Source organism: Gastrolobium bilobum, unplaced genomic scaffold, assembly GCF_033153095.1.
Source record: "Gastrolobium bilobum isolate Gb01-03AN ecotype WA unplaced genomic scaffold, APGP_CSIRO_Gbil_v1 utg5420, whole genome shotgun sequence".
NCBI lineage: Eukaryota > Viridiplantae > Streptophyta > Magnoliopsida > Fabales > Fabaceae > Gastrolobium > Gastrolobium bilobum.
Window position 1 is genome coordinate 378,325 of NW_026898652.1, and position 27,814 is coordinate 406,138.

Here is a 27,814-nt window from a genome sequence, read left to right on the forward strand (position 1 = left end):
TTACATCATATATGATGTCTATTTTTTATAAAAAAATAAAATTAAAGAGGTTGACATATTTATCTCTATAATATGAGATAAGATGTCTCCAACAACAGAGATTAATAAGTTTTTTAAATTAAATCCATTAAACAGAGGATTTGTTTTTCGTGCCGCCAAAGTAAATAAGTTATTTGCGGTCAATGGAAATAAGTTATTTATATTGAGCTCAAAATGATATAATTTTGTTACAAAAATCAAGATATTTTTATAAGGGGAAGGATATTGTGACAACCAAGTTGGGTTACTACCAAGTGACTACCAATTAATCTCACTGTTAGATCGATTATGTTGATCTAACGGTTATATTTATTTACATCTTTGTATGTCATGGTTTCCCAAATTTAATACTTTATATTTATTTCCACCTTTGTATGGTTATGATTTCCCATATTTAATGCTTTCACTTTAAATATGGGAAATCATAACCATACAAAGATGAAAATAAATATAACCGTTGGATCAACATAATCGATCTGACGGTGAGATTAATTGATAGTCACTTTGTAGTAACACAATTTGGTTGTCAGAATATCATTCTCCTTTTTATAATATAATATATTTCAGATTTATAATAATTTTTTTACACAAAATAATATTATTTTAAAAGTGAATATAAATAACTTATTTATATTTTTTTCTTAAAAACATTAAAGTCTTAAACAAAACAACAATATTAAATTCAAAAATAAATAAAAAAGTAGCGTAGAAAAACATTTTAGAAATTAAATGAAAAATAAGAGTAAATATTTTTTCTGTCTCTAACGAAAAATACGATCTTCACTGTAGTCTTCTACAAAAAAAAATTAGTCTTGAGATCCCTAACAAATTTAAAATAGACTCATTGAGTTGAAATTATGGTCCTCACAAATTCAAAAAAGACTCATATTAGTTCCCTTAAAAGAACTAAAATGAATCAACTTTAAATTTTATAGAAACTAGTCGACTAATTTTTTTTTATAAAAAACTAAAGTAGAGACCGTAATTTTTATTAGAGAAAAAAATGATATTTACTCGTAAAATAATGTCTTTGTATAAATTAAAAACAAAAGAATGCGTCTAGTAATTTTATCCCGAGGCGTTGAGTTGAGTTTCAGTATGGAAGAAAGAGAGGAAGAGACGAAGAAGGAGATGAGTCGAAAGGAGAAGCGAAAAGCAATGAAGAAAATGAAGCGGAAGCAGATTAGAAAGGAGATGGCGGAGAAGGAGCGGCAGGAGGAAGAGGCGCGTCTCAACGATCCCGAGGAACAGAGGAGGATGCAGTTGATGGAGCAGCAAGAGGCTGAGAGGATCCAAAGGGACATTAAAGAGTTCGAGGAGAGAGAGAGGGCTTGGATGGAGAACATGAAGATGATCAAGGAACAAGAAGAAGAACGCACCGCCAAGCTTCTCCAGCAATCCGAATCCAAGACTGACGGTGACGCTGCTGCTGCTGCTGATGATGATCAATACGAATATGTCGACGAAGAAGGTCCTCCACAGATTATTTGGCAAGGAAATGAGATCATCGTCAAGAAGAAAAAAGTCAGGGTTAGGGTTACCGTTCCACCTCCAAACAAGGAACACGAGGTAATGTTCGAATTGCGTTTCTCATCTCCTACATCTACACCTACACCTACACCTCTACTCTATCTGTGTGTAATTATGAACTATTATCATCATCAGGAACAGGAACTGGAACAGGAACATCATCAGGAACAGGATGCTGATAATCGACCTACATCAAATCCCTTTCCCCCGCAATCACCCCCTCAACAGTTGCTCGACAATGTTGCTCAACAAATACCAAATTTTGGAACTGAACAGGTTTCCTCTTTTAATAGTCTCATTCTCAATCAATATGCTTATTTAATATCTCACTCCCTTTCTTATTATCTTTATTTGTGTGTGGCAGGACAAAGCTCATTGTCCTTTTCATTTAAAAACCGGAGCATGTCGTTTTGGTCAGCGTTGTAGCAGAGTCCATCTTTACCCTGATAAGTCATGCACCTTTCTTATCAAAAACATGTACAATGGTCCTGGCCTTTCTTGGGAGCAAGATGATGGCCTTGAGGTCTGTTCCACTGTATCCTCATAATTTCTGCACTTACGCTCTACATTTTACAACTTGTTACTCTATATCAATCCTCTTCCTTTTTAATAAAATAATAAACCTTTTATGTCTTTTGTCTACATGTGATGTGCTTCATTTATTGATTAAAAAAAAAATGAAATCCAATATAAAGTATACTATTCTCCTTTTTGTGGTTGGTTTTTAGCTATTCTAATTATTCCCTTCCTACGTCTCATGTGCATAAAGTGTGTATGGTTTGATAGGCTGAAATTCATTTTTCTTGATTGCAGAATTCTTCGTACAGTTGCTTCATCTGATATTTGTCCTTGTAAAAGGAGTCTATTGAGTTCATATCTCTTACTTAATAGATATTTCGTCTGTTCTTTGACTTAATAATAATCAGATATTCATTGCAAGATTCATTTTGGTGGATGCTCATGGTTTTGGCCTTGGTTGTTCGAAGTTAAAGATATTAGCTGTTGTATCCTACTAGCTGAGCTTGGGAATAAGCTATCAAATGTTGATCTATCTACCTTTTTTTACTATCTGAGTTTAATACCATTAGCATCATACTTTTATGACTTTTTTTTTTTTTTTTTTCTTATGTAGGAGGCTAAGATTCTTTTACCATGATGTTTCAATTAATATTATGTCAACATAACATTTTTTAAAATAGATAATTAGATTGTATATTCAAAATCCTTTATTTTTTTCTTAAAAAAAATCTTTGTCATAGCTTCTAAAATTTCCTACGCTAATAATTGACATGTTTTTGCTCCTTAACCATAAGTAATTGTCGTGCAATATCTGAGTCATGGCTTATGGAGCTATGTTGCAGGCTAATGGTCATGACCTTCCAAGGGTTTGAGATTGCAGCAACAAGACCTAAAAAAAGCGGATGCAGTTTGTGATTCTTAAAATACATCGCAATTGTGATTTTTTAATTTATTTTTTGTCTGTGGGAGGGAGGATTCTAGACATAACTTTAACATTTTTTGTGTCATGTTTGAGTCTGCTGTGCCTAAGTTGATTATGTGATTTATGTCAACAAAATTTCTGTAGTCTCTTTTACAATTCCTCCATGCGTGCTTTTTTCTTGTTTTATTGGTTCTTCGGTGATTAGATGGTCTCAGATAGAATTGTGCATCTTAGTTGAGTATTTCTCTTCATGTCAGCTGGCACCTTTTTGGGGTTAATATATAATACTGACCATTTTACTTCGACCTTGAGACCTTATATATTTCATTATCAACCATAAAATTCCAGACTTGTAGCAGGCATGGTACTTAGTCAATGAATCTTGTTGTTATTTAAAGACTCTTGCTAACTACTGCCCTTGGGATGATGGTTAAGATAGAATAAATGAATTATTTTTCATGAAATTGTACTATTTTCAATACAGATTGAATATAATGTAAAAAATCATTACAAATTTGAATACTAAATGAATAATACATTTTAAACTGAAGTTACTTTGAAAAATCAATACATTGGTCTATGCATTAATGCAGTATCAGAATATTTATCATTCCTTAACTAATTCAAAGGCTGATTATAAAAACCTTAACTGAAGCTTGGAGCAGGGGGCTCTCTTTTTGCTGCCAGTTAAGTAAACTGGTTTAAAGGAGTAATTCTCTGAAGTCATAAGGAATGGTTGCATGATTGGAATACAAGGGCTGAGGAATTGACCGGAGCAGGAACTGGAGCAGGGGCACATCAAACGGTTTTGTTTGGCTGAACCACATAGCAAGGTGGATCACACCGTGTTCAAAGCTGGGACAGCAAGGGTCCCAAAATTTTATCATGTTTGGTGGAGTACTCTGGGGTAAACCCCCATACATAGCCAGTAACATTAAGAAGGCACTGCATTGCTCAAGCTCAATGCAAGCTCCTAGGCAGGGGTTGCAGTTGGGGGCAGAAGTTCATTAAAGTCATGTAGCATTCCATGAATCTGCCCAAGGCAGACATAGAACCATTGAACCTTCGAGGAGCAATGACGCTCGTGAAGTTCCAGCGTACTCAATCGAGGTGTTGGGTATCATTGAAATAGAATACTTTAGCCTGAGTCTAGACTGATTCTCATGTGACATGTTCGCAAAAGATCTACTTCAAAGAAGGATGAATGGTAGCTTTAATGGTGCTGCATAGTTGATCATCAACCTTAGCCCATCTAGACTGGTCAGGTACATAGATCGAGTCAGCTGTTATAGTGAGGTGGTCTATATATTATTAACTGCTGAGCTAGAGCTATATTAGATGCCCAAGTGTCATAGTACCAACCAACTTGTTTGTAGAGAGAGGTGCACTCGTATAGTTGGTGAAAATTGAGGCCTCAGCCTTCGGAACATCTTTGGATGCCTCTGTGGGACCAAATTCAGCCATGTTTGTTAGAGAATAATATAAACCATTAAAAAAGACTTTCACCCAACACCGTAAGGTTTTGTGTTGAAGTAGTTCTTAACATGGTATCAGTAAAACCAAAAAAAAAAAATTGGGCCTATGCAATATCCACGTTTCAAGTTCAAAGAGCTCTTGCGTGAGGGGGTGTGTTAGAGAATAATGTAAATCATTAAAAAAGACATTCACCCAACACCTTAAGGTTTTGGGTTGAAGTAGTTCTTAACAATGGTTCACGCTGGGCAATGGAGAAAAAGGTTGGAAAGGACTAGATGTTAGTAGAGGAGGGCATGGGCACCCTAGGCAATTGAGATAAAGGTCGGATGGACACCAACGGGGTGCAGGTTAAGTTGGTAAACACCAGATCCGAGGAAAGGAGGCGTGGGAGAGCACGACACAGTTGTTTGTGGCTAGAAATATGTGCTGTCACATGCGGTTGAGAGGGCGGCACCAGAGAAGAGAATAAGCAGACCGAAGATTGGATGCATCCAATGGGCTGTATAAGCAGGCCTACCAGGGAAGGGCCGAACAAGGAAAGGCACTTCGGATTTAGAGGGGGTGGCGGCAAATGATGCTAAAACAAGGAGTATAGAGGATGACATGACACGAGAGACTAGAAACCGAAGTGAAAATATGGTTTTTCGAAAAAAATTATCATCAACCAGAAATGGTTACGAGGATAAATGGGTCAAACGGCCTATCAGGGGTGTACGATCCAGCTTACATCAAGTCAGGTCTAGTTTAATAAATTTAGCAATATAGAGTAGGCTCAAGTCTTAAAACAACTTGTTTAGAAAACAGGGTCATAGGCTTATTTTTACAAAGTATGGCCTACAAACCTACGGACCAGCTTATATCGTAATTCTTTTTTCTTTCTAATTAATAGATATTGAAGGCTTGATAGGCTAATAAGTCTAGGTCAGGCCTTTTATTTTTTTAATATAGGTCAGATCAGTCTTATAATTTAGGTTACACCAGGCTAAAAAGTCAGGTCAAACTCAATATTTAACATAGGTCTAGCCTATTTAAACTAAAGTCTAGTTTGACTTGGCTTATTTACACTCTTAGCAATGGATCCATCGGGTAGGCACAAAATAGGATTGCCTCTTGTCAAGCTTTAAATACCATGTTAAGTAAAGAGGAAACATGAGACATTGGCTGAAACTGTGTGTCTAAACTACACAACAGAGACTAGATTATATAACCAGAAAAGTAATAAATATAGAGATCATGGTTATCCTCATTACCGTAATAATTACATAATTATAGTTTGTCCATACAACGAACATAGACACTATTTACATGGGCGTCAACTTAAACGTATATAAAGGGGGCAAGGTTATCCAATCACAATTCAAATTGCGAATCAACAAACTAATATTTGAATCATAAATTGTATTGAATTGTAAGATTCAAAGACACAACGAATAATTGCTTGAAATATATCATATGAATGATGTATAATGCTCGATGTACTAATTTTAAACTAGAAACTGATATGACAACTTGACAATAACTCTCACAAAACAAAACCATAGATCATAATTGAGTCATATAAAGTGACAGTATGAAGCCTATGTTTCATAAGAATTAAAATAAGGCAATGATATAGCCAAATAGGTGCATATAGAGGGAGCAGTGATTGTTTTGTTGAATCGAGCGCTTACCAGTTGGCCAAAAGCTATTGCTGTTCGTTAGGGCGCAACTCTTTTAATTTTCTCTACCAACCCTAGTGACATGGGTTGATCTAACTCTGACTCCATACTGGGCCTTGCCAAGGCAAGATGTTGGTTTCTCCAACAATCCCCCACTAATACCCACCTTCTGCAAAGTGTAATCCCGGGGAATCGAACCCATGACCTCTACTCTAATACCAAGTGTTGGATCGAGCAGTTACCACTGGGCCAAAAGTTATAGTTGTTAGTCAGGGTGCAACTCTTTCTACTTACCCCTACCAGCCTATATGCCATAGTTCGATCTGACTCTGACTCCACACTGGGCCCTGCCAAGGCAAGATGTTTGCTTCTCCAACAGGTGTTAAGCATTGGTTTCATAAAAAATAAAAAAGAGCAATGAAATAGCCAAATAGGATACATAATATGACTGAGTGACTGTTTGAAAGTCTTGCTTGAGAAGAATAAAAATAGGGCAATTGAATAATCAAATAAAATGCATTCATTAACACTCCTTTAATTCTTTTTTATTTAACAATTTATGCTTATTTGACTTTTTTTTTTATGAGAATTAATGAAGGAAACGCATAAAAAGAAAAAAAATAATTAAATTGTTGAATGGTGCGATTCTTACCAATTCATGCATATATTGCACAATTCAAAGTCATCCCCTATAGATCACATTATACATGATACAAATCGCTTACTTACCGAATTTTATCAAATCATGTGATTCAAATCATGAATAGTGCATTTTTAACAACTATGATAGGGGGCGTATTAAGTGAGAGTGTGAGAGGAGTTGATCTTTACCATTCAATCTTACACGGATGGTCAAGATTATATTTGAGTAAAACTGATTTTGACCATCCATGTAAGACTCATTGGACTATTACTCTATATGTTTTATGTTTATCATATTTTAATACATAAATTCTTGTTTTGTTTACTTTTTCAGTGTACAGATGAGGAGGTTGAACGCTGTTTTGAGGAATTTTATGAGGATGTTCACACAGAGTTCCTGAAGTTTGGAGAAATTGTCAACTTCAAGGTTCTTTTTTACTATGCATATATATTTATGTATTTTACACATGAAATTTTGACATCATATTTCTCAAACAATTTTGGCATTATTTCATATCAATTTTTTTTTAAATAGAAAAGAATTGTCAAGGTTCTATATGGAACACCAAACATCATAAATGTTAATCCGTGATGGTTTATATATATCTATATAGAGAAAGAAAAAAAATCAATTGGACAACTTACTAAAGCATTTTCTGTATGTATTTGTCATGTCTTGCAAATGTAAGGTAAAGGCAACCTAATATGAACTCACAATGGGTCTGACCCTTGTTGGACCCTGAGCCTAGCAGCTTTATAGCACCAAGTTGCCCTTTTTTATTTGCTATGTCTTATCCTTTTCCCTCTTTTCTTATTATATGTAAACCAACATTTTTGAAAAAAATAAAATTGTGGAGGTATTTAAAAATGAGTCAAAAAAAGGGATATCAATTTTTCCATTTTGTGAAGCAAATAGAAGAAGAACAATATTTTGTAAACTGAAATCTGAAGCTGATGTGAAAATCAAATTTGAAGGTCTTTAGATATCTCTTTTTTATTTCCCTGCACCTTCCGATTATACAATTTCTTTAATCTAGGGCATTGATCCTATTATATATATATATATATATATATATATATATATATATATATATATCCCTCTCAGGTGTGTAAGAATGGTTCATATCACTTGCGAGGAAATGTCTATGTACAGTATAAATCTTTGGATTCTGCTCTGCTTGCTTATAACTCAGTTAATGGTCGCTACTTTGCTGGGAAACAGGTATTGCATTCCTATATCTTGAATGTTGTAAGTATGATTGATTGAATTTCATTAAAACTCCACGTATGATAGTAATTTGTGTGCCTTTGGATATATACTTAGGACTTCTCCTCTAGTATGTTCAGTAACACGTTAATTTCCTGGTTTTGTATTAATGTGCTGTAACTCCTGTTAAATCCAAGGAAAGCCTGAACTAATATTTGATGCAATACTGGTTAATGGTAGACCATATTTAGGTTGGAATAAGGCAGAGAAGGTTCAGCTCTGTACTGAAAGGTTATGTGAAATTTAGAGTTTCTCTGACAGATGACAGTTTAGGTTGGTAGATCGAAAGATTTAGGATTTTTACGGTCAAGTGCAGAATACTTGAATTTCTTGACATTGTCCATCTGTTTGTCTGACTATGATTTATGGCAGGTAAGTTGTACATTTGTTAATTTGACCAGATGGAAGGTTGCCATATGTGGCGAGTATATGAAGTCTGGTTTCAAGGTATACAAGTATAGCAGTGACTATCTTTATTTTGTCTTTTGGATTCAACCAACTGCTGCCTGGTACATTTGTGCAAATCTTATGACCTTTGCTCTCGATTGGTTTCAGCTGAAGTTTTTTTACATCGAATAGTGTGTGAGAAAGTGTTTTGAATTGCTGAATCGTTATCATTCATATGTTGATGCTGCTCTTCTTTTGCATCTTAACAGACTTGTTGCCGTGGAACAGCTTGCAATTTTATCCACTGTTTCCGTAATCCTGGTGGAGACTATGAATGGGCTAATTTGGACAAACGGCCTCCAAAACATTGGGTAAAAAAGATGGTCGCTTTATTTGGTTATTCTGATGATTATGAGACCTCAAGGGAGGAAGGAAACTTGAGTGTGCTGAAGAACTCCAGCAACATGTCAATAGCAGATTCTGACAGGTGTGCTTTCACATTATTGTTCCGCATTCCATGGCATGCAATGGATTTAATTGGTTACTGGACAAATTGAGAATCTTTGTAAATGATTGTATATTGAGGAAATTTATGATAATTTTGGGCATGTTGGAAGAAATAGTTGTGTGTTTATGATTGGTTCTGTAAAGGTTGAAGGGTTAGAGCAAACAGGATGGAAATTCTATTTAATGTTGCTTTTGTAGATCATTCAAAAGATCAACGTCAAGAATCCTCCAGGGAGAACGTTGTAAAGTCTACCCAAAAAAAAAAAACAGCAATTATCTAGAACTTCCTATCAAATACAAGAATTTCTTTTGAAGACTACACTATACAGCTTTGCTTTTTCCCTTGCTACATCAAGGGAAATAACTACAATTTATGGCTAATAAAATTTGTGGATGTAGAGAAAAAGTAACTTAAATAAATTTCTTCGGATTGAAGTCCAAGTTATTCATTTTGTCTAGATATATTTTATTTATCATATTTTGTCTCATTATGTCAGTATTTCTGTATATTTTTGCATGTTAATTTATACTTGTTCTTATAATATCATAATCTTTTGCAGGTATCACTCAAGAAGATCAAGATCTAGGAATATGGATCGATTAAATAGTGGTCGTTATGGCAGAAGCAAACATGAAGATGAAAGAATGCAAAGAACTCCGGATGAGGAATGGAATGCCAACTTTAAAGACAATCGTAAAAGAAAATGGCGAGGCAGAACTCCTGATACTGATAAAGAGGAAGATAGTGAAAAGTACCATGATCACGCTAGGAAAAGCTCCTTTAATAGGAACAAGGATGATATTGGCAGAAGCCTTCAAGAGGATTCTGATTTGGATTGTGCTACTATAACTAGAAAACAGCATGGCAGAAGAGAAGGAAGAAACTCACGAAAGTGGAACAGGGATAGGAGTGACTGGATTTATGAGGCTGGATTAGATGAGGATATAGACAGAGAAAGGCGCAATATTGGCCAAAGGAAAAGCTCAAGACATCAGAGCAGGGACAACAGTAATGTAATTGGTGAATCTGAATCTGAGAAAGATTTGCTTGATAGAGGAGACATGGAAGCACAACATGATGGCTCTAGGAAAAGCTTGAGACTCAGAAGATCTGGTCTTCAGGAAGACTATAAAGACTATGAGAATGAAAATGACAATGTCGATGGAGGTTGGTCTAGGTGGAAGAGTGACAGACGAGCATATCATCGCAAAAAGAAGAGCTTAAAAAACCAGAAGAAATCGGATTCCATCAATGGAGACACTAAGAATGCAAGTCAGGAGAGCAGTGGAGAGTGGTATGGTAAAGAACTGAAGCGGGGATAGACATCGTCATGAAAGCAAAGGAAGATATAATTACTTATAACACACTAAAGAATCTAAATTTTTTTATTATATTGAGAAGACTGGTTATGATCTTAATATTGGTAGAACATGGTTAAGCAATGACTGAGGAAGGGCTGTGACTCCAGAAAATAGTTGCAGACAGATGAATTTAGTGTCAGGGTTATATGATGTTTGACAGGATGTTTTCTAATGTGATGGTTTTGCTAGAAGGTATTTTAACGCGTAATAATCTTTTCCAAGGCTTTCTAGTTTTCCTAGAAAAGTCCATTTCTTAAGGATTTAGGAAGAGTGGGGATTAGAAGAGCCTTAGTTTTGTTGCTTGGGATTCTCAACTCTCTTCATTGCTTGAGAATTGCGACTTTGGTACTGAGACACTCCTAATTCTACTTGTATGATATTCTCAGTACTTGTTAGTTAGACTTCAGTCAAGTCAAAATTTATTTATTTATTTATTCATTTTGTTTGGACTAATGCACTTAACGGGAGTGCTATCTCGTTGTCCTTGTGTTATCCGAGCTTTGGAAGCAGTTGTAATGTTTTCCTGCCAACTGGCAAATGTAAAATAGGCTCGAATATTTTACTATGCGCAGTGGAATACTTGCCACTCTGGAGCATCTTGCCCTTTTCTTTTCTTTTCTTCTTCCATTCTTTGTTTCCATGTTCTCTGTGGCTTGTCAGTGATGCAAGGAAGGCGTTAAGGTTGTGATTCCCGCTGAACTCCATCGAAGCCCAAGCACTCTCAAGACACGTGAAGATTCCGTCGGAGACGAAGACCACCAGAATGCTTCCGACTACGTTTGAATTGCTGTGTCTAATACGATCGATTCATTGTATCTTAATAGGCCTTTGAACCAAACAGCAAATGATAATGACAACCCAAATAAAAAATGAGAGAGAAGAAGGGGAGGAGTTTGAGTTGGTATTGAGGAGAGAAAGCAAATATGAAAATATATTAACATTATTAATAAATCGTTATTAAGATTAAAGTGTAAAAATATTGAATGATAAATATGAAAATCTTAAAAATTGTCAGAATCTTATATTTTGTCTTTTCTTAGTTTAAAACAAATATTGAATAGTAATAAATTTGTATTATTTCAGAATACTTCTGAGTATCAAAAAATCTTAAACATTGTCCCGATGAAATGCATCCTAATAACTGCATATAAACACAGTGCACACAATATGCGATTCAAAAATTCAAGTGATACACATAAATATAAACTAGTTCACATATAATCAGTCTGGTTTATTGAGATTAAGCAGATAAGGTTTAGAACCAGGCCACCTGCATTTGTTCGTTCAGCTATCCAAGATTTGGAGGATTAAACATTGACTATTACATCCTTAAACTTCAAACACTATCTCCAAAGTTTTCTATATTTTATCTCGAGCACTTTAAAGAAGCTAATATTGTTTGGGTGGTACATAAAGATCTTCAACAAAAAATAGGGGAGACAGAGAGGAGCATGCATGAGTTGCGAAAGGGGAGACAAGTAGTGGATTCAAACTAGTTCTCGAATATGAAAACATGGGCATAAGCAGCGAAACAAATTAGTACCATAGCTAAAAACACATCCAAAATGACCAGCTGTTCTCTCTCTTGTTACTGGCAGTAGTGGAATGCCATAAACTGGTTCTGAAACTGAAACCATATATTGCTGATACAATGAGTTAGAGCTGCTGCTGCTGCTGACAGCAATGTCTTGTGGTTGTGGTTGTTGTTGTGGTTGAATTGGATAGACCACTTCCTGGGACTGGGGTGGCAAGAATGTCCCATAGTTGGGTTCAGCTTCAAGCCATGAAGATGAAGGTAATGTGGGAGCAGATGGCTGGAAGGTGGAGGAGCAGCAATAGTGACAGGGTGGTGGAGGAGGATGCTCATGCTCATGCTCATGCTCATGGGTCTTCTTCTTCTTCTTCCTTTTCTTTTTGGCCCACAACTTGAGTTTCTTCACAGCCTTGATTACGTTCTTCATTAATACGAGAGGATATGGCTTGGCTTATGCTGTTGTCGCATACATATATGAATATGAATGTCAATGTCAAATATGCAATTACAACATCTTTGGAAAGCGATTTACCGTTAATAGGAGCGCGCTTTGAAGACATTTTCTTCTTTGTTTTCAAATATTTGACCGTTGTCTATCCACTACTATTCTAATTTCTACAGCTCAGTTTCCGTTACATAATAATTCCATTTTAGGCCCACAAGTAGAAGGATCATCAATTTATTTACACCGAATATGTTTGGGCGTGAGATAAAATTATCTCCTTCAACACACAAAAAAGTGAATGAAATCTATTAAAGAAAATTTTATCTCATGTAATATACATATATTCTCATGTAATAAAATGTTATATTTATTATATTTTTTTCTTACCACCTCTTACTATCAAATCTTAATCGTTGATTTCTGTCAATTTAACGGTTGTAATTTATTGAAATTTAATAATTAATTAATAAGTGTGACCCAATAAATTATAATCGTTAGATTGACGGAAATCAACGCTTTGAAGAAATTTTTGGGAGATAAAAGGAAATATGAATAAAGGCATAAATTCATATGAAATGAAAATTTTCTAATTTGGTAAAAAATAAGTACCGAGTTTGGTACTCAATTCCCAGGTATGGCTCCTAGGGTGCGCAATTGGAATTGCCCCAAAAATTAATTCGAATTTAAAAATTTAAGGTTTGGACTTCAAAATTAAGCTTAATTGTTGAACTTAGACAAAATTTAGACCTGATTTAAAAATTCAAGCTTGACATAGATGAAAATAAAAAACTACTAGTGAATTTTATTTTATTTTATTTTATTTTCCCGGCGCCTAGGGACTTACTTGCCTTCAAAGACACGAAAGGCATGATGATCTGTCCAAAGCTAGACTTCTGATCCCTAAAACCAATGGAATCAAGAGATTTTGCCCTTGTGAAACTACTGAAACCGTCCACTTTTTTCACCCAATTTAATGTCACTTTTTTTTTTTTTAATTCAATTTATTCCAGAAAAAAGGTTCAAAAAGTCGCAAGTGAAGTTTCTTTTTTCTTTTTTCTTTTTTCTTTTGTGAAAGTTAATTATTTTCATAATATCCTAAACCAATCTATTTTCTAAAATGAAAATAGGGAAAGACAACTGCATTTTCCAAATGAGTTCCAGAAAAATGCAAAATGCCAAAAAACCATAATAACTTGAGAATTATCAATTAAATTACACTGGCTTTGGGAGCTTAAATACAAAACCAACGGGTTACATTAGGCATTCTCTGTGCTAATCTTGAGAAATATATAGTGAAATCCCACTTTCTAATAATAAATAAAAAGCTAAAAAAATAAAATATAGAAAAAGTTGCACAAGCCACAAGATACAATGTTGATCGAGGAGACTGATTCCCCTCATGCGAAGTAAAGTCATGTAAGGGTATCCTCCCACATGACCTCATGAGACACGAGGATCCATTCCTGCAAAGTAAGTACTGAGCAATCATACGCTGAAACCCATCACGAGAGGAATAGATAATCTCATATCTCATTTAACGTGATTAGTTTATGTAAGACAATTCAAACCATTCGTGAACAAATCAACGGTTATCATTTCCTTATTTTCTACCCTAATGCTTTTTCTCTCTAATCTCTCTTCACTACTGATTTACCTATAGACGGCTGAGATGATCTCACATGCAGTTGTGATATTTTGTTATATGAGAGGTTCATCCCCCACCATTTGATCATCAATCATCTAATTTAATAGCCAGCCAAGTTTTGTGTGATCAGAGTGATTCAAATGAAACTGCCCAGCCGATGAAATCGTTAATGTTAAAAAAAAAAAAAAAAAAAAAAAAAAAACTAGAGATCAGATTGTGCATTCAGTTAAGGAAATGATAAAAAATGGCTCGATATACATACATTAAATAGTATTCAAAGATTACACATATATTAAGTTATCTACAGAAATGCGATGCCTCACATCAAGTGAAACACAAAAGAACCAAAAAACAAATGCATACATAGTAAGGTACTTGACCAAAGACATATCTTCACGCTCGCAGCCCATTAAAAAATGAACAAGCAAGGGCCTCAGGACTCTTGGCGAAAACGGAGCTATAGAAGAAATAAAATAAAAAAAACCCACAATACCGGAAGCCTAGGTAGATCAAACAGCATTATATCAAACCAGCCCTCTGCGTTGGTGCTGTCATGCTGCTCCAGCATAGATGCAGAATGAAGTGCTCTCCAGGTTCATTCTCATTTCTCTCACGTTCTACTTCCTGCCAATATTTATTGTATATAACAACAAAAGTATTGGAAGACCTAGGAGAATTAGCAACCAGGCCCCACAATAGATGACTGGTCTTCAGGATTGACTACTGCCTCAGAATCCGCTTTGCTTGGTTTAACTTCTTCGTTCATTGGAAGTCCTATTTTGGGTGAAAGCTTCTTCACCTCCTCTGTTGTGTAGATGAAAATTTTCCTCACAACGCTACAAAATTCACTGCAGTTTAGCAAGAAAGGATTTAATATACACATATATTCAAAAGTGCATAATATTATGCCACAAACAGAAGTGTCCAAGTAAACAAATGATCTTACAGCCATGGATCATCTCCAACCATCATCATATCATCTTCATTATCAGTGTAGACAACCTGCCATTTTTTTGTGGATCCAGAGAGCTCACCCTTGATGTCAAACATCTGTTCCAATTTACTAAGCAGATCCTCGTATCCATCAAACCGTGTTAAATCCACAGCCCTTCCAACAGCCATACCTTGCATGTGAACCTGGAATAATATTAAATTTGTATCATAAATAATCTTATTATACTATGCAGGCACTTCCCTCTAATAGAGGATGCTAAACCACTATCTAGTTCAAGAGAAACCAGATGAACAATAAAATTCAATTGGAACCACCCAAAATAGAAGCCTTTTAAACCTCTGATAAGAAACGGTTCCTATCTACAAAAGGAATATTGTACTGATGATGAAATTAGGACAGAATTAGCATATTATGAGATATCATTTAGATATTCTAACACTCCCCCTTAAGCCAAAGCTTACTAAGCTTTAAGCTTGTTACAAATAAAACAATCTAGGCTTCACAAAACATGGCTAGAAAGTGAAGTCAAGGATGCTAGAAATGTCAAAGAGATGAGCATTGCAGGAAAGGTAACTCAATAATATGACTGGAATGATTATCAACCAAAAGAGCTGGTTGGAATGTTACATGACTAAGGAAGAAGAGATTTCACTAGAATGGTCATCAAGGGAAATTTCCTAGCTAGCAATTATAGATAGCAAGAACTACAACTTCTCCAAGTTCATCAAGAACAATTGGAAGCTTCAAGTTATAGGGGAAAAAATCTTAAGAAACCCAATTAAAACTCAGGAAAAAAAATTGGGACGAATGCGGGGCCAGATTGCAACTGCGATAGACAGGACCAGACCACATCTAAGACTAGAGATGATGTAAAAAGCATCGCGTCTATGAGTTGAGACAGGGCCAAGTTGCATCTGGGACAAAGACAAGGCTGGTGTGAGTCACAATGAATATGGGAAGAAAAGTCACTACTGGTAAGATTGTCGAACTGCTCATCAGCATGGAAAGACCTAACTTTCTCATTCTTGATCTCCCCGCTCAATGCCAAGCTAGCATTGGAAAATCAACAATAATACCCAACAGGAAAGAGAGCAAAGAAAAAAAAATTAGTAATTGTCTTTAGTCTAGGGTTTTGGTGGTCGGAATTTGTGCATCATATACAAGAAAAAAAGAATAATGGAGATAACATTGTTATAATAGAGTTCCATATTTATGGAAACTCAATAAAGGAAAAAAAAGGGGACTGGTCATGGAGGACGATACCTTTTTGATACCATGTAAAGATTATAGGGATTTAGCATAAGGCGGAAAAGAGAAAATAAAGACTGGATTTTATATGAATGACATGTTACAAAAGACAAGGCGATATCCCTTACTTATACTAATAGCATACTCTAGTCCTAATTAAATAAAAACACAAATCATGAAATATAAAGAAACATAAAAACCAATCCTCAGAAATCATCTAAGGTACCCGAAATTATACTAAGATATAATCATGGAAACATCTTAAGAGATCATCTAAGATACATTGAACTATTCTAACACATAATCATGATATTTTTAGATATACTCTTAACTATTCTAACAAGCAGTACTTCTAAATAGAACGTACTCGTTACATTTTCTATTTTGTATCAGATCTATATTCTATGTCAGCTATACTCTCGATAACTAACTTCCCCATTGCACTTACATGTTTCCCTCATAATTACAATTAAGCTCTAGCAGTCCTAGGCGTACAGGTATAAACTTGTAAGGCCTTCTCCTTCTTCGACCATTCCTGAACCATGCTTATGGTTCTATCACCCAAACTTCTAAGAGAATATTCAGGCTAATGAAAATTTATGTATTCTATTACGAAGGCTTGATTGCACTTTTGGTCCCCCTACTACGGGAAATGTAGGATTTTTATCCCCTAATAATTTCTTTGTAGCAATCAAATCTCCCTTTTTTTTAATTAACAAATTCAAATCCTTCATTCAATCAATCACCAATTACAAACAGTAGTTATTGACGTAGCCAACGATGTTCATAGGCGGGAAGACACTTTATTGAGTAAAGCATCTTAACGAATCCACTTGTGACTTTAATCTACTTAAATAGATTAATGTTGGGAGATTTAAAGAGATTATAGTCACTAGTGACTCCGTCAAGATGTCAGCTCAATAAAGTGTCATGCTACATATATAAATTGTTAGCCATGTCATTAACTTCTATTAGTAATTGGTGGCAGATTGACAACAGGACTTCGTTTTGAGGGATTCAATTGCCGCAAAAAATTAAGGGGACCAAAATCGCAGAATGGCCATGGTAGAGAAGTCAAAACTACAATTGAGGCTTCAAAGAAAAAGGAGAAACATTTTTCCTAGATGCACCATTTGATAAAGATTCTGGCGCATACGAAAACATTGGAATTTATAGTGCATCAGGTGGGAATAAACTACATTTGCTACAGGTTAGAACTTCCTACCCCGTTATATTTGCTGATTGTGTATCAGATGCTGTCAATGATGCAGATGGATTCTAAAAATATATCATCAGGAGCTACAATCATCATAGAGTTCCGTAAATTGAAGATGCAATATCGAATATATATAACTGTCACAGTCAACAAAACTAGTGCATAGGAAAAATATGCCAAGAAGGTCTGGGACTGTATAAGAAAATGGGGAGGGGGTGACAGTGTATTACACTAAAAACAGTTATGCTACCTTTGTGCAGCTTCTTATTTGCCTGCTTTGTGACTCCTGTAGGCATGATTTTTCAGCATCACAACTTACTGAAGGAATATCAGATCGATTAACATTTGATGGTTCAGAATGCTGGTCAGACTCAGCATCAAAAGATGGAACAGACCTATCATCACAGACCCTTCCTGACAAAGTGACTGTTGGCATACTTTCTTCTGCATTAGAGTTCTCCAGTAACTCAATTCCAAAGAGCCTACAGCCAATTCCAGGGCCTTGTCTCTTTTCTCCAGATTCTTTAAGTGCTATAGGAGAAAAGGATTCTGTAGAGTTTTCCATCCTACCAGACCAGTACATTGACTTGTTGGAAGCAGAAGTCTTCCCACTAAAACCAAGAAAGTTACTGGCAGTAGAATTGAACTTGGGTGATGGATATAGGTCTCGTCCATGTTGAGGGTCACGGTAAGAGAAAGATGGAGATTCAACTGGTGATTTCCATACACCTGATGCACAGAGAAAAAAATAATTATGTAGAATAGAAGCATGGATAACAGAATTGGCATAGAGTAATTATGTATGACCAAGCCACCTTGCAGAGAAGAATCAGCCATTGTTGAAGGTAGAATTGGAGGCCGTGATCTCTTGTTTCTTTGTGTCGGCTGGGAGTTTGCAGTAGGGGTCGACACAAGGGGCTCCAATTCCCATGGAGAAACTCTATCAGGACGCAAAATTGATGATGGTTCATCCCATTGCACCTGAAATACATTATAAATCATAAGATTAATGAACCAAAAGCTGCTTTGTAATTTTCAAACCCTAGTGAATAGAAATTTGGAGGTGTCAGCATTTCTATTTTGTACTCAACATGTATACAAAATCATAGCCATTTTGGGCAGCTAAATGTATTTTTTATGACATCTCCTTTTAGGTCAGTCAATGCGTCCATTGATGAGTTTCCAACCATCTAAGGAAATATCATTTACTAGATTGTTCCACAAACAAAGCAACGTCAATATTTGACCATTCAAGGGAAATTCAAAGAGATGCAAGAATAACTCTACTTTTTGGTATATTTACTAAAATTAAAAAGGATTTTGCAACATTTAAAACAAATTGAATTTACTGAATGCCTACTACAAAAGTAAGCATCGGAAGAGTAACTAAAACCATGAATACAAACCTTTAATGACCGCCACTCAGAATCAGCCCAGGCAGATGATTTATTATCTCCAACACCCACAATTGTACCACTGAACCTGTATTCAGGGGGAGAGGAACATTTATCAGATTGCATGATATGCTAAAATCAAAATATCAATTTTGAAGCAACCAGCTAGTGCACCTTCTTTCAGGAACTTCATCGCCCTCGAATCTCATTTTGAATCTCATTCCAACAGAAAGTTTATGACTTTGAGCTTCAAGATACTTATTGACACTCACAATAAACTCAGACCGGCTTGTCCTAAGATAAATATTGATAAGTCAGCAAATAGTCTAAACTCAGTAAAGCAACAAAAGCAAACTCAAATATCATCCCAATCAAATTATATCACGCAAAAAGAAAATAGTTCATTAATTTCATGAAAGCAGGCAGCCACATGCACATATACAAACAAAATTGTTCCCTTAATTCAAGGTATCAAAAATCAGTACTCACTAGCAAAACATGACAAGTAAATAACACCAACATCATGAACTAAAAACATTAAATATAAGATGAATAATAAATTCATAGTGTTATATACAAGACCTGGGCTTGTAAAATACAGAAAACAACGTTCCAGTGGCAATGGCATGAGATGCAGTGGCCAGAACACCAAGATGCATACTGTGACTAGATATAACAGAAGAGGGCATGTTGCTTTGCTGTCTCATGAGCCTCCTGACTCCAACTCGCAGCTCTCCATTTTCACCCCTAGAATATTGCATGAAAGAAAAAGCAACCACAACCACTAACCACATTAACAAACAAAAGCCATGGAAAAAAATGCAAAGCACTTTGTCTCCCCCCCCCCCCCCTTTTTTCTTTTTTTCTCCTCCCAAGGGAGATATAATATTTCTGCTAAACAACTTGCCTTAAGAATATAAATGCATCACCAGCCACTAATTTTTTTGAACTGACAAAGACACTCCACCCAGTGGTCAGTAAGTGACGCCTAGGTTGCCCTGCAAATTACTCCACGCAGTCAGGAACTTACTGACAGTATGAAAATCAAAATCTCATTTTATAAAGTCATCAACATAATAGCTGAGTGGCTGTGGGAACCCACAAATTTATGAAAGCTGTCAAGATTTATTTAACATAACCTTTACTGAAGAAGCAACTGACGAGTAAAATCAACTTAACTCAAAAAATTTAACAGGCCATAAGGAGAAAAATTAAAATGACTAAGTAAACTATACACCCTCAAATTTAAAACCTAAAATTGGTTTTGTTCTGGTACAAAACTTTCAGAAGTTAAGTAGCCATAGGTTAACTTGCAAATTGAAAAAGAGGAACATACATATACATATATATTGCATGAAAGGCTGATATAATAAAAAGGAAACTAATCCCCTTCCAAGTACAACTATGTGCAAAGTTTTACTGATAAGCATGCTTGGCATTACAAGTACAGTCCTAAAATTTGTTGTACTTTGAAACAATTGCCATGTGTTCCACAAGCAGGGTGATGGGGCTTGCTCAGCATATCAAATCTGCAGAAATACCCAATGCTTCAAACTAAACTGCAGCAGATCTTCTTTAAAAGGCAAACCCCAATGCACAAAGGCTCCCCGACTTTGTGGGGGTAGAGATGAGGGTCGGTTGTACGCAGCCTTATCCTCACACTTTTGCAAAAAGAAGGTTTTCTAGACTTGGACCCATGACCTTTCAGTTACAAAGGAACAACCTCATCACTGCTTTAAGGCTCTCCCTTGCAATAGAATCTTCTTTACCAAGCTAACATAATAAAACAAGATTCAAAGATAAGAGGGAACTGGGAAAGAAAAAGAACAGCCAAGTTACTTGCCTCGAAAAATATGTCGAAAACGCCATTCATTCCCATGCAAATCAGTTGCAACCAATTCTTGCCATGGTGGCTGCTGAGTCATATCCTGAACAAAACATGGGAATCATAAAGAGTAAAGAGCAGCTAAAGATTAGCATGATCAAGTGTCTCTAATGACTTTTGAAAAGAGAAAAGTTGCTAACTAGTGGTGGCAGACAATCATCCGCATGTCTTCGAAGAACAGAGAAACCTCCGTGAGTGCTGGTGTCAGAAGCAGTAAGTGTCTTGCAAAATGAATGGACTGCACACCTTGGAGGTTCGTGCAGAGGATCATCTGGGCTTGTCACCTCGCATTGCTAAACCAACAACACAGAAAAATAATACATACATAAAATGAGATAAAAAAAAGAAAAATCAAATGGACAAGAAACACTATGAATGGAAAAATGATTTGAGAGATAAATCAAAAGAACAGAAAAGGTTAAATATATTGACCATGTCAAGCAAATAATAAAAGAGCACTCACATCTGTTTCAGGAAGCAAAGTTATCTGTGCATATACTTCATCCGTTTCAGGTTCAGCCTATACAACCAAAATGAGCTTCAGTAAAGCATGATAAATTTCCAAATGAGTGAATGACAAAAACAAAGTGTCCAGTAAGATTGTGAAGAAAAATCATGACTCACCCGAAGATGAACATTGACCACTTTACATAATATTTTAGAAGGTAGATCAAAGGAAGGCATTTGCTGCTCTAATCCCTGATTCATAGATGCCTCAAGCTATAAAATAAAAAAGCACAGGTAAGATAAACAAAAACTTTAAATACAACAAAAAGTATATTATACTCGACATAAAAATTGACAGGAATCATGGATCAAAGTTACTTATAATTAGAAATGTTAATGAAAGAAATTGAAACATGACACTGTAATAACAGAAGGCGCAAGCATAAACAATTCGACAGACTACAAAACCTAAAGGATGCAAAGAGAAATACAACCAAACACTAGCACAGTTTTAAAACTAAATAACCAACCAAACAGAGATATTTTCCGCAAAAAAGCAAGCCAGGTCAACAACAAACAAATATTTTTCAGGTTAAATTGTTATAAAAGTATAAAACATCAGAAGGTGAACCCATGCCAATAAAATCTTAAAGACTTAAACCATTGAAAACAGAACAATTAAGCTACGGCATCCAAAATTCGCGCTGGATCAAGATTCAGAACTAGTAGAACAAGCATCTCACTGCAATTAAAGTCAGAAATAACCTATGCCCATGCAACTTGTACCTGTTCCATATGACCTTGTGGGAAGTAATAAACTCTCTCCCCTTCACGAGGAAGAGTGACAAGTGGTCCAGCACAGGCATGCCACAATTCCTTGTATAAAGCATCATTGGTTGCCCCTGTAAACAAAACATGACAAGACATGAATAGGTCAGGGACTCCTTGAATAAAGAAATAAAAAATCAAAGAGAAATACATGCTAACTTATACTGCATGTGAAATAACAATCACTGAAAGGGATTGTATGCTTCTAGATTTTTAATTTTTGAAAAAAAATTGCTAAAAACTATTCATTAGATGATATCATTTAATTCAAGCTCTAGCCCTATGTGCATCTTTTTATTTTATATTTTTATGAGAAAAAAGTCTGGGATGAAGGGAGGCTCTCCCCATTCTAAGGAAAACCACAAATCCAAAAGAGGATTTATGGTGGGATTAGGGATTACTTACTGACAAAAGATCCCAAGATTTGAACACAAGTCATGCAGATGTCATCGTTGGAAAGTATCTTCTATTTAGGGAGAACTTCTCGTATCTTCTATTTAGGGGATTGTATATTCTGTAAATAATTATGATCTGATTTGTATTATGTTCATTGATTTCCTAGTTTCCAAGTTTCCTTATATTATACTCTTAGATTCCTAATATTAGATATTGTAATTTCCTAATTTCCAATTATTGGAGATTGTAAATATTGCATAAGTAGAAGGAGCTACCGAGGATTTCCTCAAGCATTTCACAAATCCTTTCTACATGGTATCAAAGCCAATGGTCTGGCTTCCCCTTGAGAGGAAGCAAACTGATAAAGTCCGGCGTCGGTTAGGAATAGACTAAGTGAGGACCATATAAGTGAAAACACCATAGACTTCATTGCCTTAAGGTTTTGGTTTAAGATATGGTGTCAAAACCCATTTGTCGTGGTTTTCCGCTTAGCTAAAGAAGTCTCCCCTTGCTTTGGGCTCCTCCTGGCTACCAAATATCGTATCAAAGCCTTTATAACCAAATGGTCTATAGTCCAATCCTTGCCTCTATGACCAAGCATCTCCATGTGTTGATCATTGGATTGATGTAGTCGAATCTTACGATATTTTAAAAATGTTCCACATCAAGGATTATTGTATGAAGACAAGGGTAATGTTCATGTTATGGGATACTCTAATGTTGATTGGGTTGGTTCACTTATTGATGGAAGATCTACTTCAAGATATTATGTCTTTATTGATGACAACCTTATATCTTAAAAAAGTAAGAAGCAAAATGTTGTTGTGTTGTCCAAGGCAGAAGTTGAGAGTAGAGCCATGGCAATGATCACTTATGAACTTATATGAGTGAAACAATAGTTTAGTGAGTTGAAGTTTGGAAACATTGATCATATGAAGCTATATTGAGATAATCAAGATGCCTCACATATTGTGTCAAATTAGGTCTTCCGTATACCAAGTCGATTGTCACTTTATCGTAGAGAAATAATCCCCGAGGAAATCATCATTGCGTTTGTTAATTCTAGTGGTCAGCTTGGTGATATTTTCATAAAGTCATTGTGGGGACCTCAAATACATTTCATATGTGACAAGTATATGATTTCAAATACATTGCATATGATTTGTAAGCTCCAGCTTGAGGGGGAGTGCTGGAAAGCATCTTCTATTTAGGAAAATACTACCCATATCTTCTATTTAGGGATTGTATATTTTGTAAATAATTAGGATATGGTTTGTGTTATTATCATTGATTTCCTAGTTCCATTATATTCTTAGTCTCCTAATATTAGAGATTGTAAATTCCGTGTTTCCTACTATTAGAGATTGTAAATCTTGCATAAATAGGACCTGATTTCCCCAAGCATTTCCCAAATCCCCTTCTACAGTCATGAACATAAAGTGGTAGGTGAGCCAACCCGTGCTAGCCTATATGTACAAAATTTCTATGAACAGAATGTAAGCAGCATCTGATGTCAATCATAACGAGAGAGATACTTACGCAGCAACCAAAACTGAATAAGCCCATGGTAAATAGTCATGCGTTCCAATATGTTTTTATGATTCAACAATTATCAAAAAGAATATTAAGCACTTGGAAAATAACCAATCAGGTATAAAGGTAAAATGTAATTGTAACTATATTTTTTATTTATTTCAAGAAGAGGCAGCAAGAACACAGAATTAGCAATAAAAATTGTGAAATGAAATGATAAACTGAAACCTGAATGGCTCGCAGCTGATATATGATTTGAAGCCATACGAGAAATGTTCAAGAGAGCAGAGAATGTAGGGTTGAATTTTGTTCTGCTAGACAAGAAAACAATAGCATTAACTAGATTACTAACAAGAGCACACCCACTAATTACAAGGCAGATAACAATTATTAACAGAAAACAGCTTACGTGGTTGTGTGCCCTAACTATATGAAGCAAAAGAAAGAGGAGGAGGAATGAAAAGCGTGTGAATGTGTGAGAGAGAAGAGTGAGAGTGAAAAACAGATGTAGAAGGTGGATCCAGGAAATTGAAGGAGAATTGCAGCCGAACAAAGACAAGAAAGGAAATCAGAATCAGAATTCCAAAGCAAGTTAAAATAGGGGCAAGTAGCTAGGGTTTAGAAAAGGAAAGCGGAAGAATGAAGACTCACACAATAATAGATCGAAATTCGATCGCCGATAAGGTCGTGTTTGGTTGAAGCCGACACGATCCCTCTGTTCCCCTGCTACCCCTTTCTCTCTCTTTCTATAAACTAGTTTAGACTTTAGATATAGTACCATTACCAACTTGTTTATTTATTTATTTTCTCTCTTTAGTCTTTAGTCTTCACTTCTCTGTAATTTATTTTTTATTTTTATCTGTGCTTCCTGGAGAGCATTGCTATTTGCTACGAATTATTTTATTGTTTTATTTTATGTACTATACTATACTATAAATAAAGTGCTTCTTTTTGGTTGGAGAAGTGGTGAAGAGAAGATCAATAATTATGTGTCAAACATGGACTTCACTGTCCGCCAGAGCGGAGTTAGTTCCCATCTTCCCCAGGGTGCGTATTGCGCACACCCATACAATGCGTGCCCCCAAACCCCTGCATCTTCCCCGTTGTCTCTCCACGCGCATTCCTTTCAACTCTATTCTCCCATTTGTTTATTATCATTAAATTGTCATTTCTTCATATTTTTAAAATTGATTAATACATTCTAATTCCTAATTATCACCTCACGTACTATTTCTTATTCATTTCTCTTCACATTTTACCTTTCAAAAAAAAGTAATATTTCTCTCGAGAGTAAAAAATTTCAAGCAGACACATTTCCTTTGTAAAGCCCACCGTTAAAAGAAAAAAGAAGAAGAGGAAAGCATGTTTCTTGATCTATCTATTTTGTTGGATAAAAAATTTCTCACATTAAAGGAGAGAAATATTACCCTTCAAAAAATCTCTAGTCTTATTTTACGACAAGTTTTTATTTTTATTTCATCATGTTTTGCTTATTCTTTATTAGGATGACTTCTAACAATATTAAATATGGGTAGACATTTACGTTCATTACAATATTTCCACCAAAGACAATTGAATTGACCTTCATGCTAAAGGACACGCTTTTGTTTATGTATTTAAAATTATTTTGACGTCTTACAAACAAGCAAATACTATTTTACTTTATATATTTTTCAAATCAAAAATAAATAAATAACATATATAACTTTGAATTATATATCTTGTATTAGAAAAGAAAGATTTCTTAATTAAGGTGAATCTGATGAATGCATTAAATTACAAGGGAGAATCTTTATTTATACCATGAGAAAATGAGCTGAACTAACTCAACATAAGTTAGAAAAAGATACAACAAATTTAACAGACTCAAACTAATAACATAAGTTGTTATCTCTTATGATTGGTGGCCACAAATAACACGTCAACATCTTTAACATCTTTACACTTCTCATACACGTTAGCTTTATGATAAGCTTCACCATTCATCATTTTTGTATGGCTCTGTGCATGACTTAACTTATGTGATACCCCCCTCCCAACAAGATGGACGCATGATAGCACTGAAAGAAGAAATGGGCGAGGCCTTTGTAAAAACGTCAACGAGGTGAGAAGAGAAACTCACTAGAAGCACCTTCTCATGTTTAACATGACAATCTATCTCGATATGTTTGGAGCACTCGTGAAAAGTGAGGTTATAAGTGAGATAAATTGTTGAGCAATTATCACAAAACACTTATGCATGTTTACTCCAAGGAACACACAGGTCTGTGAACAAATATTGGAGCCATTGCAGTTTGCATGTAAGACTCGCCAAAGCTTGGTACTCAACTTATGATGAAGAATGCGAGATAATGTTTTGTTTCTTAGAATTCCATGACACCAATGAGGACCCAACAAAAACACAAAATCCTGAAATTGATTTCCTCGTATCTTGGCAACAAGCCCGATTGGCATCAGCAAATGCACTCACTTGGAGATACGTAGATGCTGAGAAGAACAACCCAGTTGTTGAATAACCTTTCAGATACTTTAAAACCCAATTAGCAGTTGCGAAGTGGACATCACAAGGACAAGAAACAAAATGAGACAATTATTGTACTGCAAAATAAATGTCAGGATATGTGATGGTCAAATAAAGCAAGTGACCAACCAATCGTCTATATGGGGCAGCATCAGATAAAGCAATGCCCCGCGTACAAGACAATTTGTAAGAAGGATCAACTGGAGTTGCACTTAACAAGCCAGCATATGAGAGAAGCTCAAGTGTATATTGTCATTTGTTTACAATGATCCCAGTCTTCGATCTAGCCACTTCAAGTCCTATAAAATACTACAAGTTCCCCATATCCTTTATTTCAGATTTGGCATCGAAGAAAGACTTCACCCGATTAATTTCTTCAAGACAATTCCCATAAAGAACTATATCATTAATGTACACTAAGAGTATGATGAAATTTGAAGTAGTGCAACGAATGAACATGGAGTTATCCAAATTAGCTTGGACACATCTCAGTGAGATTAAGGCTGACGAAAGTTTAGCATACCATTGGCGACTAGCCTGTTTCAACCCGTATAAAGATTTTTGAAGTTTACAGACAAGATTGGGACTAGGAGCTTGCAAACCAGGTGGAAGCTGTATATAAACCTCCTCATTAAGGTAACCATGGAGGAAGGCGTTGTTTACATCAAGTTGGGCAAGGTGCCACCCTTTCATAGCAGCAACGGTTAGGAGAGTTCGAAACAAAGTGAGTTTTACAATAGTGGGAGAAAGTATAGAAGTAATCAACCCACTCTTGCTGCATGAATTATTTCAAAATAAGTCGCTCCTTATATCATTCAATGATTCTATCTAAACGATACTTTATGTTGTAAACACACTTGCAACTGATTGGTTGCTTATTAGGAGGCAAATCAACTAGTGATCTCGTATGGCTTTGTTTTAAGGTTGTAAGTTCAGCCTGCATCACTCATTGCCACTCCTTATATGCAGCATCTTATGAGTAAGTGTGAGGCTCGAAGTGGGTACAAGAGTTAAGATAAAATCATTTGTGAGAACAACAACAGAGGTTATAGGATCAGATAAAGGATAATGAGAGGTGCCTGGAGATGATTGAGTGTTGTGAGCAACAGAAAGCCCGCAGTGATAGTCAATGAGATATCGAGGAGGAGGAGGAGCTCGCGATGATCGACAAAAAGGAGTTACTTCTGATTGAAGTGAGCTTGAGGATGGTAAGTTGTTGTTGTTGTTAGTGGCATGAGGTGCATCATGGTTGGAGTTTAAGTGTACATCACGTGGAAAAGTCAAATCAAGTAGTGGCTCAAAGTCTGATAGCAATAGTGAAGTGTTAACATTACTTTGAAGTTGCATGTTTATGCGAAAAGGAAAAGTCCCTTCATAGAATACATGATGCGAAACAAAGAGCTCACAATAGCACAAATCATATAACAAGTAGCCTTTACCATCCTTATATCCAAGAAA

General features: G+C 35.6%; 3 protein-coding genes across 4 annotated transcripts; 1 reads left to right on the forward strand and 2 right to left on the reverse strand.

Annotated features, from left to right (window-relative positions):
• Positions 1 to 1,130: 1,130 nt before the first annotated feature.
• On the forward strand, positions 1,131 to 10,838 carry LOC133318046 (zinc finger CCCH domain-containing protein 5). The gene is made up of 8 exons (XM_061519981.1): positions 1,131 to 1,608; positions 1,705 to 1,845; positions 1,934 to 2,092; positions 7,121 to 7,213; positions 7,892 to 8,008; positions 8,426 to 8,500; positions 8,710 to 8,927; positions 9,508 to 10,838. The coding sequence occupies exons 1-8, from the start codon at positions 1,138 to 1,140 to the stop codon at positions 10,268 to 10,270; spliced, it is 2,037 nt and encodes a 678-aa protein (XP_061375965.1). The 5' UTR covers positions 1,131 to 1,137; the 3' UTR covers positions 10,271 to 10,838.
• Positions 10,839 to 11,796: 958 nt separating this feature from the next.
• On the reverse strand, positions 11,797 to 12,270 carry LOC133318041 (uncharacterized). Its single transcript, XM_061519969.1, has one exon. It carries the CDS (start codon positions 12,268 to 12,270, stop codon positions 11,797 to 11,799), a length of 474 nt encoding a protein of 157 aa, XP_061375953.1.
• A 1,914-nt stretch (positions 12,271 to 14,184) lies between these two features.
• LOC133318097 (auxin response factor 1) lies at positions 14,185 to 24,595 on the reverse strand. 2 transcript variants are annotated; one of them, XM_061520045.1, is made up of 15 exons: positions 24,487 to 24,595; positions 24,064 to 24,146; positions 21,865 to 21,980; positions 21,256 to 21,351; positions 21,095 to 21,151; positions 20,772 to 20,924; positions 20,590 to 20,674; positions 19,654 to 19,744; positions 19,329 to 19,493; positions 18,921 to 19,040; positions 18,759 to 18,834; positions 18,168 to 18,333; positions 17,603 to 18,081; positions 14,880 to 15,070; positions 14,185 to 14,781 (listed from the first exon to the last, which is right to left on the reverse strand). In XM_061520045.1, exons 2-15 carry the CDS (start codon positions 24,098 to 24,100, stop codon positions 14,610 to 14,612), a joined length of 2,004 nt encoding a protein of 667 aa, XP_061376029.1. In that variant the 5' UTR covers positions 24,101 to 24,146; positions 24,487 to 24,595; the 3' UTR covers positions 14,185 to 14,609. The 2 variants fall into 2 exon arrangements, with proteins under 2 accessions (XP_061376029.1, XP_061376030.1); XM_061520046.1 differs by having other exon boundaries at positions 24,064 to 24,149; positions 24,487 to 24,584.
• Positions 24,596 to 27,814: the final 3,219 nt, after the last annotated feature.